General features: G+C 54.1%; 1 protein-coding gene across 1 annotated transcript in view; it reads left to right on the plus strand.

Annotated features, from left to right (window-relative positions):
- Positions 1–754: 754 nt before the first annotated feature.
- RASSF5 (Ras association domain family member 5) overlaps positions 755–19675 on the plus strand; it is a 65794-nt gene continuing 46873 nt past the window's right edge. Inside the window, exon 1 of the mRNA XM_072759464.1 lies at positions 755–1252. Coding sequence (XP_072615565.1) covers positions 802–1252 — 451 coding nt within the window. The 5' untranslated portion in view covers positions 755–801. The remainder of the gene's footprint in view (positions 1253–19675) is intronic.

Raw genomic sequence — 19675 nt, forward strand, 5'->3', positions numbered from 1 at the left:
AAGCAGGCTCCGGGGGCAGCGGAAAGCGACCTGGCGTCGGGTCCCCAGGTGCGCGGTCCTCCCCTACCGCGCGGGAGCGCGTCCGGCGGGCGGGGCCCCGAGGTCCCGGAGCAGCCGCGGGCGCAGCCGGCCGCGACCCAGGAAGACGCGCGCTCCGCAGCCACGCGAGGGGGGCGCTCTCGGGAGCCGGGCCCGGGGTCATCCGAACCCAGGCTTCCGGGAAAGGAGGACCCTTCCGGGCAGGGCCGCCGAGAGAGGGGAAATCCAGCCGGACAGCCCGGCCCGCCGCGGAGGCGGCGTCCCGCGGTCAGCGAGGGCAGCGTCCCCGCCGCGCGCCCCTCGGGGTCACGCGGTTCCGCCCGGCGGGGGGGGCGGGGGGCGGCCGAGGATGTGCGCGGCCCCCGGCCCGGGACCTCGCCCCGGGACCTCGCCGTGGACTCCTCCTCCCCAGCTAGTTCCTAGGCCCTCGGCGGCCTCCCGCTCCCTCACCTGGGCGTGTTGGGGTGCGGGGCGCGGGGCGGGATCTGGGGTCGGGGGGAAGCGCCGGGAGAGGGGAGGGGGCGGGGCTGAAGGCAGGCGGCCGCAGCAGCCACGCGTCTGCAGCGCCCGGGTCGTCGGGTCGGCCTCCCGCAGACGCCCCGAAGCGCGCGCTCGGCGGCCGGTGGTTCCCCGGGGCGGCCTCCCCGCGTCGCCCCGCCCCGCCCCGCCCCGCAGGCTGCGGTCCCTTTAAAGGCGCGCGGGGGAGGGCCGCCCTCCTCTCGAGGCGGACTCGGGAGCAGCCGCCGCCGGCCCCGCGTGGCCATGGCGTCCCCGGCCATCGGGCAGCGACCCTACCGGCTGCTCTTGGACCCAGAGCCGCCGCGGTACCTGCAGAGCCTGGGCGGCCCCGAGCTGCCGCCGCCGCCCCCCGGCCGCTCCCCGCGCCGCTGCGCCCCGGCGCCCCTGTCCACCGCGCCCGGGGCGCACGAGGGGCGCGGCGCCCGGAGGGCCGCCCGGGCGGACGCGGAGCCCCAACCGCGGCCGTCCAGACCCCCTCGCCCAATCCGGCCGGGTCTGCAGCAGAGACTGCGGCGGCGGCCCGGAGCGCCCCGGCCCCGCGACGTGCGGAGCATCTTCGAGCAGCCGCAGGACCCCCGCGTCCCGGTGGAGCGAGGCGAGGGGCACCGCTTCGGCGAGCTGGCGCTGCGGGGCGGCCGCGGCTGGTGCGACCTGTGCGGACGCGAGGTGCTGCGGCAGGCGCTGCGCTGCGCTAGTGAGTGCGAGGCGGGGGGGGGGGGGGGGGGCGCTCGGGGAGCCGCGGGGCGGCGGGGGGGGGGGGGGGGGCTCGGCTCTCGGCCTCCGGGCGGGCGTGCTCTAGGGGCTGCGGGCAGGCCAGGTGTGGCTGCGCCCTGCTTAACAAATGCCCCTTTCCCTGACAGGTGCGCAGCTTCCCCTCCACGCGCGCGCACACGCACACACACGCTCTCGGGTTGGGGATGAGGACCACGGCGGCAAGGTCATTCCGTCTCCCACGCACCCGCTTGCTTTTGTTGTAGCTTCGTGACGGTGGGTGGTGAGACTGCTATTGACACGGCCATTTGACCCGTGCTTATTAGGGTTAATGGGAAAATGGCTTGTCTCCCGTGGTCCAGGCCCGCGGTACGTGTCCACCTGTGGTGCAGCTCCCTCCAGGGCGCACTGTTGGGACAGGAAAGAGACCTGGTTAGGCTTTGGATGGAAAGGGGCTGTAGGTGGAAGTGAGCCTGAGGTCACCCCGGACCGTGCCCCCTCATTGCCTTCGGCTTCTGACCCTCCTCCTAGGTGGTGCACCAGTCATCAGTGTCAACTCCCTGTCCAGTACTTTCCTCCCTGGAGCTCTCAGGCCCCTCCAGCCTCTTTCTGAGCCAGGCTCTTCTTGAAACCTGACTGTAGAACACTGGACACCCAGCGTGTAGACTTTCTGAGCAAATTTGCACTCTCCTTGGGGGTGAGGGTTATTATTTTTCTCTTCATACAGTTAGGCACGCGTATCTCTTTAACCGGTGTCCTCTCCCCGCCCCTATATTTGCAGTTGCCACGTTTGGTGGAGGATATCGATATCCATGTGTTTAAGTGTTTACAGAGATATTTAAATATCTGAAGTACAAAGCACAGTGGATGGCACAGCCCCTAACAAGCGTCTCTGGAAATGGGTTGTGGTTTGTATCTGTCCGCCAAGGGCCCTTCCCCCAGGACCCAAGGTCCACATCTCCCATCTGACTGCAGCTACTTCCCCATCAGGAAAACCCTACCTTGCCCCACTCGTCTCTGCAGTTCGCAGCAGAGGCTGTGCAGGGTGCCGCCTGCTGCAACTGGCTTCGGGGGAGGAAAGCTCACATTCTAAGCCAGGGTCAAGCAGAAGGGAAAGATTGGAGGGGAGAGTAGGTGTTGCTCCTTCCGCCAGCAGAACTCATGGTTTAGGTGCTAACACGAAAGGAAAGAGCAGACTTCATAGAGGTGGGTGTTGTGGTTGGAGGGCAGCTGTCACTCGGTAAATGCTCCCGACCTTACAGTAGAATCAAATGTCACTTGCCCATGGACGTCTTGGCAACTATTGCCCTCTCAAGGGTCCTCGGGTACTTTACTGTACCCACCACGTCTATAAACACAGACAGAGGGAGCACTCACCGTCATGGATTTCACTGTGCTGGAATCCTGGGAAATCCACTTCAGTGGAATTCTAGTCTGTATTAAGACGTTTGGGGACTGTATCACCCAGGGATGTCTGAACACCAGAGAGGGAGCAGAGCTGGAATCAAGGGACTCGGAGCGGAGTCTCTGTTTGTCATTATTAATATTTAACTAGCTGGGGACCTGTGGCTGGGTGGGAACAGTTGAGAAATGTTCTGATGTGCGAATGAGTGCTGGCAGGTGAAGACACAGCCGGCTGCACTCCCCGAGCATCTTCCTTTAAGTTGACTATCTAATTCCAAGCTGTGGTTGTTTTGTTTGATCTTGTTTTTAAGAGCAAGGTTCAGAAATAGGACTCTAAAAAGGCAATAGCATGCAGCGATTAAGAGAACAGACTGAAGCCAGAGGACCTGTTTCAAATCCCTACTCCGCCGCTTAATCTCTGTGTCATTCTGGGCATCTCTGTGCTCTGCTTTCTTGCTTTTAAAAAAATGAGGCTAACACTGTCGGCTTCATTGTGTTAATGTGAGAATTAAATGAATGAATATATGTAAAGTGCTTTAACACAGTGCCTGGCAAAATGCATTGTGAGCGTTTCTGTTATCCCCTCCCATCTGACAGCTGTAGTTATTTGTCTGGCCTCGTGACACCTCTGAGGGTCACCCTTCCATGCAGTGAGTGTAGTTCTCAAACCCTGCCTGGTTGAACTAAGTGGGGAAGCGAGTGCCATGAGCATCCCCGGATGTGCGGGTGTCCAGAAACACCATTCCTGCTGGGTGTGGCCGAGGAGCATCCTCACTGAATACCAGTGGCTTAGAGAGCACTTAGGTATTAGTGTCTTGTCTTTATTTCATCTGCCCCTAACAAAGTGCCAGGCACAGAGCAGCCTCAGTAACTAGCCTTTGATGAAGGTGGTGGCTTGTTTTTACTCTTAAATTTCTCTGTTCTTAGAAATAAACAGAAGGGCAGTGGTACATGAATGACATCTGTCTAGGCAATAGGCTGACAAGGGGTAGGAGCCATGTTGGCAAGACCGGCTTTTAACAAGGGGAACGTTTGGAAAGCTGTCTCCCCACTCTGCCTGTCTGCTTGGTGAAAGCCCCTCTAACTTCAACTTACCCCTACTTCCCGGTCTGTAACTGGTTCTGGTTAATGCTGGATTTGCCAAAAGGGAGGTTCAGAGTGAATATTAATTTCCAAGATTAAAGAAATCATGTTTATGAGATAGAGAAAGAAATCTAGTGGGGACTGGGGGAGAGAGAGAGAGATAGAGACGGAAAGAGAGAGAGAGAGAGAGAGTATGTGAATGCGTGTGTATGCTTTGCGGTAGGGGCAGTGGCAGTGGCGAGAATCCGTTTCCAGCATTCCAGGAGGGCAGGGTCCACAGCTAACAACGTGCGAAAGTCACGGGCTGCCCTTTGGCTTGGTATCAGGAAATGTCCTTTACAGGTCACGGACCCTTTCTTCTGTAGAAGACACACAGCATTGACCTTTTACCTTTCATCTCATTTTGTGGATATGTAAGCCTTCCTGGACTAGAAGTTTGGAAAATGGGAAAACTGAGTTCCAACTCAACATTCAAGGAGGGATGCTCAGACATACCTTACATAATGGTAGCGAGTGCCTAGAGTCTTCTCTGGAGGCGTCATTGGTCAGACCTATGAAGTGTTAAATGACTGGAATTGCAGGGTCGAAAGGGGAGCCCTGGGGCTCCCTGTCCTACCTACCCCCCCCCCAATAGACATTTAATTATGATGTGGGAAGGAGACGCTTGCCAGGAGACCTCAGGGGCAAGGGACACTTTCTGTGGCAAGTGAGACTTATGTCTCAAAGGGCCCCTTGTCCTACCTTCACAGCTCTGTCTTGTCCCTTCCTTCATGGTTGGGCTCAACCTGCCTCTCTGTAAAGACTGGAACCACCCGTGTGACAGCCACTGGATCCTGCGGAGTCATCTCTTACCGTGAGTTCTTTGTAGAAGAGGTCACTAGGACATCGACCCTTCCTGGGATAAAGGCACCGGGCTGCCCTGCAGCAGACCCTAGAACACTTGGGCACTTGGAAAGTACTTTATCTGTCCAGTATACCTGGCGGCACTGAAATGCGTGGCTTGAAGTATTTTCATGGACTCAGGCCCCTGTTTGGCTGTGGAGGTTAGGGGAAAGGACATTTGTTGAGTTGTTAAAGAGAATGGAGCCCCACCCCCCCTTTCTAGTTCCTCCCACCCCTGGCTCTAATTGGGGTCTTCTCTTAGGAAAAGTCCTAGTGGCATGACTCTGTGTGTGTGTGTGTGTGTGTGTGTGTGAATTTGGGGACAGAGAACAGATCTGGAATGTTTTGAGGGAGGCCTTCTGAGGTCCCCAAGCTGCATCCTGTTTCCTCTCCTCCCTGCTTCCTGTCTTCTGAAAAGATGAAAGTGAAAGCATTAAATGTGGGCTTAATTGTCCCCCCTCTTCATCAGAGCATGAAATTTTCTGATTATGGAGGGATGGGGGCTTGAATCCCAGGTACAGTCAAAAATGATTAATGCCACTTGTCTGCCAGCCTAATTAGACTTGGTAATGAACGTGTGTGTTCGCCTGCCGATCCTGCGGAGTTATTAGGTGGAAGTGAATTGACGTCTCCCCTCAGCGCTGAGGGTTTGGTCTGGTATCCTCTCTCTTCCCCCCAAGTTTATCAGTCACCCAGCCTGTGCCAGGCCTGGCAGGTAGGCCCTGAGCGACAGGGAAAAGACAGCCCTCCGCCGGCCCCAGGGTCCCCGCCCGGCTGGTGACGTGGCTCATGCCACAGGAGCTGGGCCGCGAGGGTTAAGAGTGTGTGAGGACCGGGCCGGAGGCTCAGGCCTGGCGCAGCCCAGCTCTGAGCACAGGAAGGACCTTCACCGGCCAGTACTGCCTGTTCCCTGAGGAGCCCAGAGGATTTTGCGCTCGCGTCCGTTCACCCTGGGATGGCTTCTGAGGTCAGAATGCAGGGAGAGCAGAATGCAGAACGCGGGGCGAGCCCTCTCAGGTGGTGCCAACGGCTGGCTTCCAAGGCCTTGGGGCCATTTCAGGCTTTCAGGTCATTTCCATCCTTCAGGCCGTGCCCAGCATTTCTGTGTCAGAAGCCGGGGCCTGGCTCGTCTGGGGAAGGGCCCTCGGGGGCCCCCCCCACCCCTCAGCATCCCCGCAGAGTTGCGGCCACGCTTGCCCCGTCAGAGGACTGTTAGCAGGGCCCTGTCAGGGCTGGTGCCGAAGCTCTAGATGCCCCTTATCAGAGGCCCTTCCTGTTCGCATTCCTCAGATGACAAGGTAAATGTTCTGGGGCAGGTGAGTGTTTGCAGACTTTGGGGGAAGAGCAAGGGGGCCAAGGTGATGAAGTCAGACAGGGCAACGGGCTCCCTTCCCCAGGCGGCCCAGGTTTGAGCGGAGTCGCATCGGTGCTGGGAGTAGTCGTGGGGAGCCCCGCCCCGAGGTTAAGACTGTGGACTCAGACCTGGGGAGGTGATGTTTGAGCTTGCTCTGAAGCACCCCACACACCATGCTGGGGAGACGTGGGCAGCGCCTGGTGCACCCCAAGAGCTCTCCATGGTGTGGTCTTTGGCCACAGCGGCTGATGAGTTCCTGTGAGGCCTGTTCTAGCCTGCCTGTGGTTCCTGGCACAGAGAAAGTTCCCGAGAGATGCACCCATGGAAAAAGCAGTGACGTTGGGTTCTCATTTTGCCCTTTTTGAACAGGAAGGAAGAAGAACAGCGGCATCCCTCCTGGCAAGGTAGCTGTGTGTACGGCCTCCCCGGGGAGAATATCCTGTCCTGACTGAAGGATCCGGGGCCCCCTGGTTTCTGTAGAACATCCCAAGTTTTCTTCAGGATTTTCCTACCCACACCTACTGCCTTGGCCCCACTGAGGCATCAGGGAGAAAAGTTCAAGCTCACGTTGTACTGAGGGTTTGTGAGAAGTGGAGTTGGAAAGTCCAGTCTGTTCATTCCTGCGTGTCACTGGCAGGCAGGTAGCAGGGTATGTCACTCACCTGTGACCACAGCGTGGCCAGGTCATGTTTACTCCGCCGTGAAGGGCCTGCACCCCACCTTCTGCTCCCCCTCCCTGTTTCTTGAACAAACATTTCCAGGGCAGGGCAGATCTTACCCAGGTGCCTGCTGTGGCTATTGGCTATGGCTGCTAGAGAATGAAAACTCGGCTTACGTGACCCTTAAAAAATCACACCTAAAAGGCCTAAAAGGAGAGTGATGCTCTTTACCCATCTGTTTTGTTTTGTTTTGTTTTTTTTAAATCCTTTCATGTTTTGTTTCTACTGGATGCTGGCTTTGGGAAAGAATTATCAGAGTGTTTGCTGTCGATACCAATTGGTGTCCTAAGACCCTGCTAGGATGGGAATATTTTCGTGGAACAAGGGAAGTTGAGAATGAAAAGAATTGTGGGAGCAGAGATGGGCCTGGCCCGGTATGAAGCCTTTTCTTGTACACTGGCTTGTGAAGTAGGCAGGGCTGGTGGGATCATGGCCCTCTCACAGGGAAGAAAACACCGCAGTCAGGGAGGCAAGTGACTGCTCTAAGATGACCCAGATTTGTAGTAGCAAAACCTGCACCACAACCCAACACAGCATTTTGCCTTAAAGCTACTGTCATTTGAACATGCAAGTTCCTTGAGTCTCCTCTGCTCCCCTTCTGCCAACGAATGTTGAAATGTCCATAAAAAGAGGTGCGGAAAAAAAAAGAGGGTGAGCCAAGGGGTGGGTAAGCCATGTGCCAGCTAGACAGTCAGCCAGTGCCTCAATAATTGAGAGTTGGCTACACGTAAGCTTGTTTCCAGTGTGTGGTTTCTAAATAGATTTTCAGCATGTGTAAGTCATGAAATCTTTAAACAAAAAGTGAACTTTTTCTGCGTCCCAAGATAGAAAACAAATAAGATTCTCAGGGCACCTGGGTGGCTCAGTGGTTGAGCATCTGCTTTCAGCTCAGGATGTGATCCTGGAGTCCTGGGATTGAGTCCCACATCAGGCTCCCTGCATGGAGCCTGCTTCTCCCTCTGCCTGTGTCTCTGCCTCTCTCTGTGTCTCTCATGAATAAATAAATCTTAAAAAAAAAAAAAAAAAGAAAGAAAAAAAAGAGAAAGAAATAAGAGTCTCTCTCTGGCCCTGCCCTACCCGATTGGTCTTCGGAATACATAGGGGGGTTAGTATGGAAATGCAGGTAGGAGGTCTTTTCCTGTTGCATGCCCCTTCTTGCTGTGACCCAGGGTCAGAGTTCATGACACAGGGCTAACCAGGAACCAGGGTAAAATTAGGTTGGGTCTCAGAAGGGACAGCTAGGGTGAAGAAGGGTTGGGTAGGGGCTTTCATAGAAATGGAGGTTTGCCTCACGACCTCTGGCTCTATCCCAGGCAGTTGTGTGGCCACATGAGGACCAGCAAATCTGGGGAAGCACCCCTCTCCACTCTCTCCCCATCTCTGACTCCCTCTCTTTCTCCAGACCAGTCTTACATTTGGGTCTCATTGCTTACTTTCCTTGCTGACTCTGAGGAAGCTGTTTTTTCCATTCAAGCTGAATGGAAGCTGAGGTTTTGTGGTTTCTGTTGAAACAATTGTGTCCTTTCTGCAATGGAGGAAAGGATTTAAAAGACAACAAAACGCCTCAGAGATCCCTCACTATTCAAGGGAACAACAGATCCCAGCTGTAACTTGATTTGTGAGAGAAGGAGTTGAACATACCATACGTAAATGTCTATTCGGGTGACGAGTATTTTCAAAAGCGATCTGGAGTTAACCTTTCTATGAATGGGGTATTTCAGGGTAAGAATGTATTGTAGCCCAGCTCTTGAGATAAGGAAGGCTGTTTCTTCTTCCAGTTGTTTTGGGCCTTGGCTGGACTCCTTCCCCAGCAGGCAGGTCATCTGGTCGGTGCTTAGACATTGGGGTTGTAAGAGGTGATCACATGCATCCCCTCGCCCCTAGATAGTGCTGCTCCTAAACTATCCCAACAGTTTTCTATCCAGTTTTCAAAGGGTCAGGAGGGAAGATTCTAGAGCCTCCCAAAATTCCTTCTCCAGTGTCTGCCAGTTGTTTCCTGCTGGCTTCTCTGGTGGCTTAACCTGTCAAAGAACAGCTCTGTGATGAGGAGAAAGGAGAAGTGAGACCAGTGTATCCTCGAGTCCAAAAGGGACCTTCAGGAGGAAAGGGACCTTCAGGAGGGGTTTTCCCCCATCACCTGTGACTCATAGTAGACGTCCTCGAGCATGCATGTTTCCTTCCCTGAGAGCGGGGAATGGGAATGCCACCCCCTGCCTGGCGCCACCCGGGTGGGAGTTCTGGACGCCCCTGGGGATCTCCCCACCCTTGCTGGATGGCTCCAAGTGTTGCCTCACCTGTGACCCTCTTCTGTGCAGAAGTTGCTGGGTACCCTAGAGAACCTTGAAAAAGGCCATTGGCAGCCTGGTCTCGCGGAGGAAGAGTGAGGGAGAAAGAACCAGTGCCTGGGCCTGAGAAAGGGGCCCTGTTAGGGCATTGCTGTCTTAAATAAAGGACTTGTCAACAATGTGCTTTTATTGTCGAGCTGACAAACAAGTTTTTATTGTTGTTGCACCGAGTACTGAGGCCCTCAACAGTGAGGGGTGATCTAAGGGGGACCTTCCAGCCAGATTTCCTATGAGGAAGGCAGATGATGGGGGGGCCTGTGTGGAGGATCAGAGTGCAGCTTAGGTTTGTTCTACCAACAGTTTCTTCTCTGTGTGAGCCTGAGGACAGGGCCTTGGGATAGGATGGCATCCAGCATTCTCAGCGACCCAGGGACAAACTCTAGCACAGAGGAGGGGAGGCAGGTTGGCAGTTGCTGGAGGAATAGCAGAGCCCACGTGACTTCTGGACCTAACCCTGGGGTGGGGGGGGGGGCATCTTCGTTTCTGCACACACCTGAGTCCCCCGCAGTGCAGGACGAGTGTCCCTCCTTCGTCTGCAGCTGTCCTCCACGGGCAGCTGGCAGATGAGTTCTGGAATCCCCGGGCGGCCCCTGGGTGCAGGCACCGCTCTCCAGCGGCTTTCCTGGAAGGTTCCGCTGCCTGCCCTGCGGCCGCCTGTCTTGGCCTGGGTGACAGAGCTTCTGGGCACTTCCCCGCTCGGGGAGTCAGTGTTGAGGGGATGCCTTGTGAGCACCGTTGCAGGGCAAGAGGACGGTTCTGTCCTATGTGTGAGAGACTGTTCTTTCCTTCTGTTCTCCTCCTTCCTCCGGTCACCTCTCCCTGCTCCCTGCCCCCGGCCACTTGGCCGGGCTCACGCTCTTCCCCGCCCTGCTCCTGCTCCGTGGGAGGATGTGCAGGAGCCCCGTGGTCCCCCAGGAGCCTGTGTCGCTGGCAAAGCATTATTAATCCGCCATCCCCAAAGAAATCCACTAACGAGCTCCCGGGTCGCCGCGGCCTGAGATAACCGGTGGCTTCTGCCGTCTGTGGACGGAGACCTGGGTTTCAGGCTCGCCGCACTCCTGAGAAGTGAAGCTCGGGCGGCTCTTTCCTGCAGCCTGTTTGGTGGGGGCATTTTTATCTTATCAAGCTAAAAGCCCCAGGAATAGAAAGTTTTCCATTGGGGGAGGTGAGGGAAAGGGCCTCAGCTGGGAAGGAGGAGGCCGCGTCCCAGGTGCCTGCGGCTTCCGTCGGGAAGAGGAGCCGGCTGGGCCGAGGGGAGCAAGGCCCAGGCCTCCCCGGGGCCGGGGAGCCCCACTCATCGGTGCCCCCCTGCCAGCCCAGAGGGACCGCAGACCCCCAGTAGCGGGATGACCGAGGGCTGGGACGAGGAGGCGGCTCCTGCCTGCTTCGGAACAGTGGTGGCGGGGCTCCAGCGGCTCCTCCGCAGGCTCCCCAGGGGCCGCCCCGGGCCCCAGAGGCTCCGGGCCCTGCACAGGTTCTGCCGCCGGGCCCGGCTGGCTCACGGTAGGTGCGAGCTCTGGTCGGGGCCTTCCGGGGCCTCGTGGCACCTGAGGGAGCGGGGCGGGGGGGGGGGGGGGGGGGGGGAGGACTGCTGCTCCTGGGCCCCCTGCTGAGCTCAGCACCGCCCGGCTTGGGGGAGACAGGGGGGCTGACACCCCACCAGCTTTAGGGCCAAGGGCGGGTCTTCGAGCAGCCTGCTGCAGAGGGTTTGGCTGTGGGGTTTAACCGCTCTTCGTTGGTTGAGAATTAAGGCCAAGCGGTCATTCTCGCTGGGGCCCCTGAGCTGGTGGAAGGTGGGCCCTTGGGTGACCACGTTCTCTACTCCACAGCGCCGGAGCCTGAGGGCTGTAGGGTGCCACCGTGGGAGTCACCGCCCAGGCAGGGGCCACTTGCCTGCATGGTTAGGGGAGGTGCCTGTGGGGCCCAGCCTGCGGGCTTCGCAGGGCTGGGGACTACCGGGGACACGGGGGACAGGAGCCCAGCCTCTGGCAGCAACTGGGCCACCCTGGGCACTAATTAGCGGGAGAACTGTCCTTGCCTGGAGAAGGATAATGGCCGTGTGTCATGGGAGTGAAAGATAAGGAGAGACAGGAGCGTTCACATTTTCACGAAACCTTAGGTCATCCTACTTCCCCCCGCCGTTTTTTTCCCAAAGAAAGTAAGCTGAGGCCAACCAAAGCTGGTGGCAGCCCCAGGACCAGGGTCCCGGGCACCTGCCTTTCAGCGCATGGTTCTTTCTGCTGTGTCATGCTATCTCAGCACCTTATATTTCTATAGCACCCTTCTGCCAAAGAGCTGAAGATTTATGTTTGTTTCCATTTAATATCATGTATTCCCTCCAGACCCCTGTGCAGGGAGAGTGAGAAGAGGATCCCCTCACACCCCTGCGCAGGGGGAACGGGAGGGGGGTTATGTGATTTCACAGATGCGGCAGCTCGGAGAAGTAAGGCCCCTTGCTGGGCGCCAGAGCTGCACGGCCAGGCCTGGAACCCCTTGCCCTGGGTCCTAGTCACCTTACTGACTGTTTGCTGCTTCTCTTTGATGGCTGGATCTTCAGAGCACAAAAGCTTTCCTTGGGGCTTCCTGTCCCACTTGTCTGTGCGCTGTTCTTGTACACGTTCGGGAATGGGTGGGCGTCCAGTGGGTCATAACACTGAAACACGAAACCGAACGGTCATCTCTGGGCTGAGATTTTGAGAGGAGAGTTTAAAAGACAACATAACATGATCTTGACTCTAGAAAATACAATTTCTCTGATTGAGGTTTTACCTCTTGAGAAGCAGAAATTTTAATTCAACCAGACCTTATCCCCATTTGGAGACAAATAATCTTAGCCAGCCTGCATAATTTATCCTCATCAGTGGCCTAATACATACTGCGGCCCTCCCTGAGAAGACAGCTGGATGCTGAGTTCCTCAATTTAAATGCTCACTCAGTGTCTTTGTGTTCATCCTCCCCCCTGCAAGAATTATTCAACAGATCATTCCCTTGCTCCTTTGCTATTCAGCCCAAGGAGTTATAGATTTAAGAAATCAATCAGGCCTGGAGTGGCAGCATTAAGGTCAGGGCAAAGGCCGTATTGCACCTAAGATGTGCTCCTTTAACTCATGTCAGCATTTGGACTTAATGGACCGGAAGAGGGGAGACAGGGCACTCAGAGATGATGAGAGTGGTAGACAGTGGCTGCAGATTTCTAGAAGAGCTCATCTTACTTACAGGAATCCATCAGTAACCTGTAGTACGGCATTTAAGAACATTGGCTTGGAGCCAAGCTAGAGTTGAGTCTGGATCTTGGATTCTTGGCGGGAGGGCCTTCCTCATACAGATGAACCTCTGAGCCTTGTTTTTTTTCCAAGTGTAGACTGGGCAAAGAATCTCGACCTCAAGCTAGTGTTATATAGGTTCAGGATGACATCGGATATAAACCAGTTGACATGATGCTTGTCACATAGCAGGTCCCTCTTTGCAGCTCTTATTTATTGCTCCAGAGAGACTTTTTTTTTTAAAGATTTTATTTATTTATTCATGAGAAACACACAGAGAGAGGCAGAGACACAGGCAGAGGGAGATGCAGGCTCCCTGGGGGAGATCCGAGTGGAGGACTTGATCCCAGGATCCCGGGATCACGACCTGAGCCAAAGGCAGATGCTCAACCATTGAGCCACCCAGGTGCCCCCTCCAGAGAGACTTTGGTAACCACTCCCAGTAGGTCACCCATGCAGGTCCCAGCAAGGCTGTCTGCTCTTCCATCACACCTGGGCTAGGGTGAGCTAGCCACCTGCCTCTCAGTCACAGGGTTCAGAGGTTGTGTGGGCAGAAATGAGGGAGAGGCAAGAAACCCAAATACTTTCTCTGGAAAAGTCCCTGTCATTGAGTTTGCCATGCCACTTAGTTAACAAGGAAGGCTAGTTAGCCCACTGGGCGTCATTAGAGCTGAGCAAGCATGTTGCCAAGGAGCCAGACATATATCATCTTAAAAGGCTGCTCGTGGGTCGGTGGAAAATGGCCTGGGTCTCTCCAGAAGTCTCTGGTGGTCCTGGCTCTACAGGGAACAGCTGTAAGGAAGCCTTTGTGAGTCTCCTGCAGAGGGCCGTTGATGTAATCTATTTACTTTTCTTCTCACTGCAAAAAAGTCTCCTTTCACCCAGTTGGTTGGTGACCCGCACTTGGTATGCAAGTGACATCAAAGCAGGTGTGGAAAAACCAGTTGGATGCAGCAGCCTGGTTGTCCCATAAAGGACTGAACTTGTCTGCTCCTTGGCTTCTGCGGCCTTCTGGCTCTGATGGGCATACCTGTCTGTACACCTGTGTGGGCATTCATAGTTGCACACCCGCCTGAACTTCTTCCACTGCTCTGCAGCCTGCAGATACCCAGGCAGAGCTTCTTGCAAACGTATTTAGCTGTTCTTATCCTTGGGGTCTGTGGGACACTACCAAAAATATACTCAAGGCTAGCAAGAGGCTAGATCACCCTTTACCCCTTCTCAGAGATGGTGCCTGCTTTAAACACAATAAAACAGGGGGACCTGGGTGGCACAGTCAGTTAAGCATCTGACTCTTGGTTTCAGCCCAGGTCATATTCTCAAGGTCATGAGATCGAGTCCCAGTGTTGGGTTCCCTATACAGTGCAGCCTGCTTGAGATTCTATTTCCCTTCCACTGCCCCTCCCCCTGCACATGTGCACGCTCTCACACTCTCTAAAATAAATGAGTGAATGAATGAATGAATAAATCTTTAAAAAAAAAATAAAAGAGAAGCAAAACAAAAAAGACCAGAAAAGACTTTCAAGCTCCTCATTCCATATCTGCCCCTCACTACCAGAGATCATGTTCTTTCTTTATCAGCCACCCAGACACCTCCTTGTGTCTTCTCAGGGGCCCCATGGATGGGTGGAGGGGACCCTGAGCCTGGGGGAGGGAGACCCCACCTGCTTTGTCTCTCTTACACTCAGAGCAAAGTGACACATGCCTAGGGGAGGCAGAGGCCCCTCCTGAGCAGACCTGAAGCTGAGAGGGCATCTGGCAGCTTCACACTGGCTTTGGATAGCAGGGGCTTGTTACTATTTGTAAAACTCCCTTAAACCCAACTACCTACAATGTTTTTTTCGTTGTTGTTTTTAATATTTATTTATTCATGAGAGACACAGAGAGAGAAACAGAGTCTTAGGCAGAGAGAAGCAGGCTCCATGCAGGGAGTCTGAGGTGGGACTCGATCCAGGACCCCAGGATCACGCCCTGAGCTGAAGGCAGATAGATGCTCAATCACTGAGCCACCCAGGCGTCCCGCTTACAATGTTTTAAAATATTTTTTTTCTTTCCTTAAGGTGCTCTGGCAATAGAATTAATTTTTTTTCCATGGTGGTAATCAAAATAGGACATATCTATACTGGAAAAAAATGTGTGTATGTGTGTATATATATATAAAATGTATGATGTGTGTATATATATATTTTTTTTCATCTACTTGTTCCTGTTATGGAAAGTCTCTGGCTTTAACGTGCTATCTTTTAGAACAGTGGTTCACTTAGGAGGCCCTCAAAAAGTGTGTGTTGAATGAATGCATGCATGTGCACATGAATAACAGACTAATAGCTAGGTTTATGTGGAAAGATGGGCATAACTGTATAAAAAGGTTTAATATTCTCTCTGTGGATCTCTGACTACATGTGTCCTGATGGGTGCACATAACTGCCCCTGTTGAAAAATTGTGCCATATCTTTGCACTTCTGTCTGGCCATACCCTAAATACAACTTGAGCTTTTGTGGATATGGTGTCAGAGGGTCCAGAGGACAAATCTGTGGACACTTGCACACAAAGGAGATCCATGTGGCTTTTGGGCCCCCGCCTGAAATCATTTCCTTTGACATTTCCCCAAAACGTTTTGCCTCTTACTATTATTATCCAAGGGTGTGGGGGGATTCTCAGAAGTGCTTTGTGATATCACACAGAGGCCAGCAGACTCGCCCACTTCTCTTTTCTTCATCCACATCTCCTCTCAGCCACCACTGTCATCAAGAAACCACCGCACGAAGCCACAGTGCTATAGTGCTACTCATAATATATGGGTGCATCTCTTTAAGGTGCTTGAAGCATTGTTGGGAAACACAGGGCATATAGAAATAGAATACCAAAAAAATTTCAGTTGAGCAAAAGACTAACTACAATACATGAAAAATAGTTTTGGGGTGCCTGTGTGGCTCAGTTGTTTGAGCGTCTGCCTTTGGCTTGGGTCACGATCCTGGAATCCTGTGATCGAGCCCCATGTCCAGCTCTCTGCTCTGTGGGGAGTCTGCTTCTCCCTTTCTTTCTGCTCCTCCCCCTGCTCATGGCTGATGAATAAATAAAATTTTATTTTATTGATTTATTTTTTTAAGATTTTATTTATTCATTCATGAGAGAGAGAGAGAGAGAGAGAGAGGCAGAGACACAGGCAGAGGGAGAAGCAGGCTCCACGCAGGGAGCCCGAGGTGGGATCCCATCCTGGGTCTCCAGGATTAGGCCCTGGGCCGAAGGCAGGCGCTAAACCACTGAGCCACCCAGAGATCTTCATAAATAAAATTTTAAAAGAAAAATAGTTTCACTGATATAAAAAGACTGAATTCAAAAGTAGAATGAACTGTAGAGACTGTGGGAATTATGGCTACAATAGGGTGTCCATGTTATAAACATCGGAAGTGTAAATAATATATTAAAAACTAGGGCGTGGGGGCAGAAGGGCCGGAGGGAGCACTCTGGCATAGTACCAGCTCAGGTTGAAGCATGCCTCGTTAAAAATGGCTCAACCCTATTAAGTCTATTCACAATTTTAAACGTATATACACGTATGCACGGGACAGGGAGCATGCAAATACACTCTAGGGTATAGCACCCCCAAAGACTGAAGTGGCAGGAAACGGCCAGGTGGGAGAGGTGCACTGTGGCCAGGCCCTGCACCCTGCCTCACGGGGCCCAGGGAGGGCACCCTTTGACGCTTCCCTCACTTCCGGCATCTGTCTGAACTTGTCAACTGTCCTGCCCTCCCTCACTGCACCTGCCCCTCCCCGGACCCCCCCAGCCCACATCCACAGCCTGGCCTGGCCACAGTGCCTTTCTTTTGTTGGTGCTTTCAGCCTGGGGATGTATGGCTGTGCTGGAGGTAGATGATTAATGGGGCAAGAGGCACACCCACCCACACCCACTCTCATGGGGCAGGATTGTGCCTCTGCAGGCCAGCCTGGGCACCCAGGGTCTTCCAGCCCGGCAGGGGACGAGTAGGGGAGAAGCCAGGCTCTGGCATCAATGACTGATCCTTGAGGCCCAGTGACCAAGGTCCCAGAAAGAATCCTGTTGTTTGCTTTAATCCCCGAGCAACAGGGCAGGACCCTTTAACCTTCCCTTCAGTACCAAAGTGTCACTCAAGAGCGCACATCAACCCCACCTGGCCCTGCCACCCGCCAAACCCACCTGGGCACTTTGGGAGAGGGTGGAGACCGGGATCTTGGGGTGGCTGTGTGTCCTCAGTTCACCCGAGGCACGCCAGCACCACCCCACCTCTGCAGCACTTTCCCTGCTCTGAGCCTGACCCGGGGGAGCCTGCTTCCCAGAAGGCCCGCCCGTCCCAGCCCTCTGTTCTCTGGGAACTGAACGTCTGATCCAGGCCTGAGCATGTGCAGGCGCGTCTCCTCCTGGCTCTTCCCTCAAAAGCAGTGGTCTGAGTGCAACCAGCTGCCCACCTTCCCAGGAGGTTCCTGCCCACAATCTCTCACCTGGGATGTGGGCCTGGCTGCCCCGTCGCTCCTCTCCCGCTACATCGACCCTTCCTACTGGCCTCCCGGCTTGCTTTCTGCCACATTCTGTGGGCTATGGGCTGTGTGTGTCTGTGTGTTGGATTGGGGCTGCACAGTGGCTCAGGGGAGGCAGTTGTGTGTCTCCAGACTGTCCGGGCTAAGGTGGGGCGTGCTGAGTGCCCTCAGGGGTGGCCTGCCCTCTCAAACAAGAAACTCCAGTATATGGTCTCAACAGGGCTTGAGGGACTTCCTGGAAACACAGCTGTAGACGCCCTGAGCTGGCTGCCTGACCCCAGGAGTGGGAAGGTTCCATTCCCTTGCTCCGCCCTCACCAGGAGTTTAGCCAGGAGCATGAAAAACGTATATAGATGGTGCTGATTCTAGCAATTGCTACAGACCTCCAAGCTTGACAAATCATAGTCTCTCTACCTTCCCGCCCTCCAATACAACTCCCCCTCTCACGTCCCTGGTTTATTCCTCTGGGCCCATCAAAGACAGGGCAGGAGGGAGGTTGGAGCAGGTAGGAGGAACTTCTTGGAAAGTTGCATGCCTCTCCTAACTGTAACACATTGGAAGACAGCACCAAAGCAGAGAGGTTTTTTGGCTGGCATCACATGCTGAAGCGGGGCACCCAGACTCCCACAGTGTTAAAGATGACACCTGCCATTTATTGAGCACCTACTATGTGCCAGGCAGTGTTGGATGCTTTCCATGCAATCTCTTTCATTTTGGCAACGAATCTGCTGGCAAGGGAGATATTACTACTTCCATTTTGCAGGTGAAGACATTGAGGCTAAATAAATTCTATGTTACTGAGGTTAGGTAAATTGTCCAGGCATCTTATACTCAATTAGAGGTGAACTTGGGCTCCTACTCTGATCCATGTGACTCTGGAGGCCAGATTCTGTCCATTTCCCAGCTCCTGATTCAGTGCTCCGTCCCCTGCACTTCTCAAAGACCTCTGTCATGCGCAGCAAGCAGTGCAGTTCAGGGCACCTCATGGTCTAAGGATTTCTGATTTACTGCTGATGAATGGGGGGCATTTTGGTGCCTCTGTGAGGCAGCTGGTTCTGGAAGCCCCGTGTTCATCCTGCTTGCTTTCCTGCCGTGCTCTCTCTCCACGTGATGAGGCTGTTGGCTCTGCTGTGGTGTCACAGAGAACAGCAGAGGTACAGAGGCCAGGCCTCTTTGCGTGGGGGAGGCCGAGAGCTCACTGCTTGTGGAGCTTGACCGTGGCTGATGAGCCAGCCTCTCTGGAAAGGCTACCCTGGGATCTCAGCGCAAGAACCGCTAGCTATTGCCCACGTAGTTCAGCGTCTCCCGGATGTGGCATCCTGGAGATAAAGGGGCCGTGTTTGGAGAGGGGTTCCTGAGCTCCCAGGCAGGGTGGCTCGGCTGGGCGGGGGCCGGAGCTGTGAACTGACTCTTCCCAGGACCAGGTGGAGAGCTGGGGGGGGGGGCGGGGGAATGCTATGGCCATTACCTGCTGGGGTGGAGGATGGAGGAGGCACTCACTGCTCAAATCCCTTTGACTCACGCTATCTTCTGGGCTTGGATCACCTCCCCAGCTCTGACGAAGCCTGCCCTGGCCTCAAGTAGGGCAAGGCAGGGGACCTGGGACCCCGCGAAGAGGACGGCTCTGAGGAATGGTTTCCCTGCGGACAGCAGCCAAATGTGGTGGATCTTCACACCAGCTCTGCTGCTATTGAGCTGTGAGGCTCTCAGCAAGTCTTTTCACCCCTCTAAGTCTTTACATCCTCATCCCTAAATTTGGGGTAGACCAAAGGAGCGAGAGAACTACATCCACACAAAAACCCACAGGTGGATGTTTCTAGCAGCCTTGCTCATAACTTCCAAAGCCTGGGAGCCAACAAGACGTCCTTCAGTAGGTGAACGGACAGAGGAGCTTGGTCCATGCACACGGTGCAATGTTAGGACCACATGCACTATCCAGCCATGAAAAGACACAGCAGCTTTAAATGCACGTTGCTAAGTGAAGGAAGCCGATCCCAAAAGGCTACATACTGTATGGTTCCAACTATGTGACCTTCTGGAAAAGGCAGAACTACAGAAGCAGTAAAAAAAAATCAGCGGTTACCAGTGGGGAGAGGGTGGGAGGGATGGATCGGCAGAGCACAGGGGATGTTTAGGGCGATGAAACTCCTCTGTATGGTACTATAAATGTGAATTCCCTATTATTACACACTTGCCCAAACTCATAGAGTGTGCACCCCCAACGCTGAGCCCTAGGTGAACCAGGGCTCTGGATAACTATGTGCAGTGTAGGCTCATCACTTAGGGCAAACGTGCCACTCTGCTGGGAGCAACCCATCCCATGAGGGGTTTTGGCGAGGGGGTGGCAGGAAGTGCACGGACAGTCTCTGTGTACTTGTGCTCAGTTTTGCTTCACACCTAAAACTGCTCTAAAAAATGAACTATATTTTTAAAAATAGGGATAGCAACGTGTCATACAGGCATAGTATTGATTTTGTGAAATGACATATATAGATTGTCAGGCATGTTGTAGGAGGCATATAATGGCACCTGCTGCCATTGCAGTGTGGGTATGTGATTTTTCTTTGTTCCTTTTTTGTGGCATTTTTCCCACTGGCCAAGAACATTCATTATAAAAACTTAGCAACTGTGCAGAAAGGAAAACCCCCTGAAATTCCATTTCTCAGTGTGAGCACGCCACTTCCAGGTAGCTCTCTGGGACCAGTGTGTATATAGGCATGTGCATATTTTGATATAATGAGGACCATAGAAAAAAAACTTATTTTGTCAATGATACGTTTGTGGACATTTTTCTAGGTTGACCAAGGTCCATCTACATCATGATTATTTAATGGCTAA

This window comes from Vulpes vulpes, chromosome 5 (assembly GCF_048418805.1).
Source record: "Vulpes vulpes isolate BD-2025 chromosome 5, VulVul3, whole genome shotgun sequence".
In the NCBI taxonomy this organism is placed as follows: Eukaryota; Metazoa; Chordata; class Mammalia; order Carnivora; family Canidae; genus Vulpes; species Vulpes vulpes.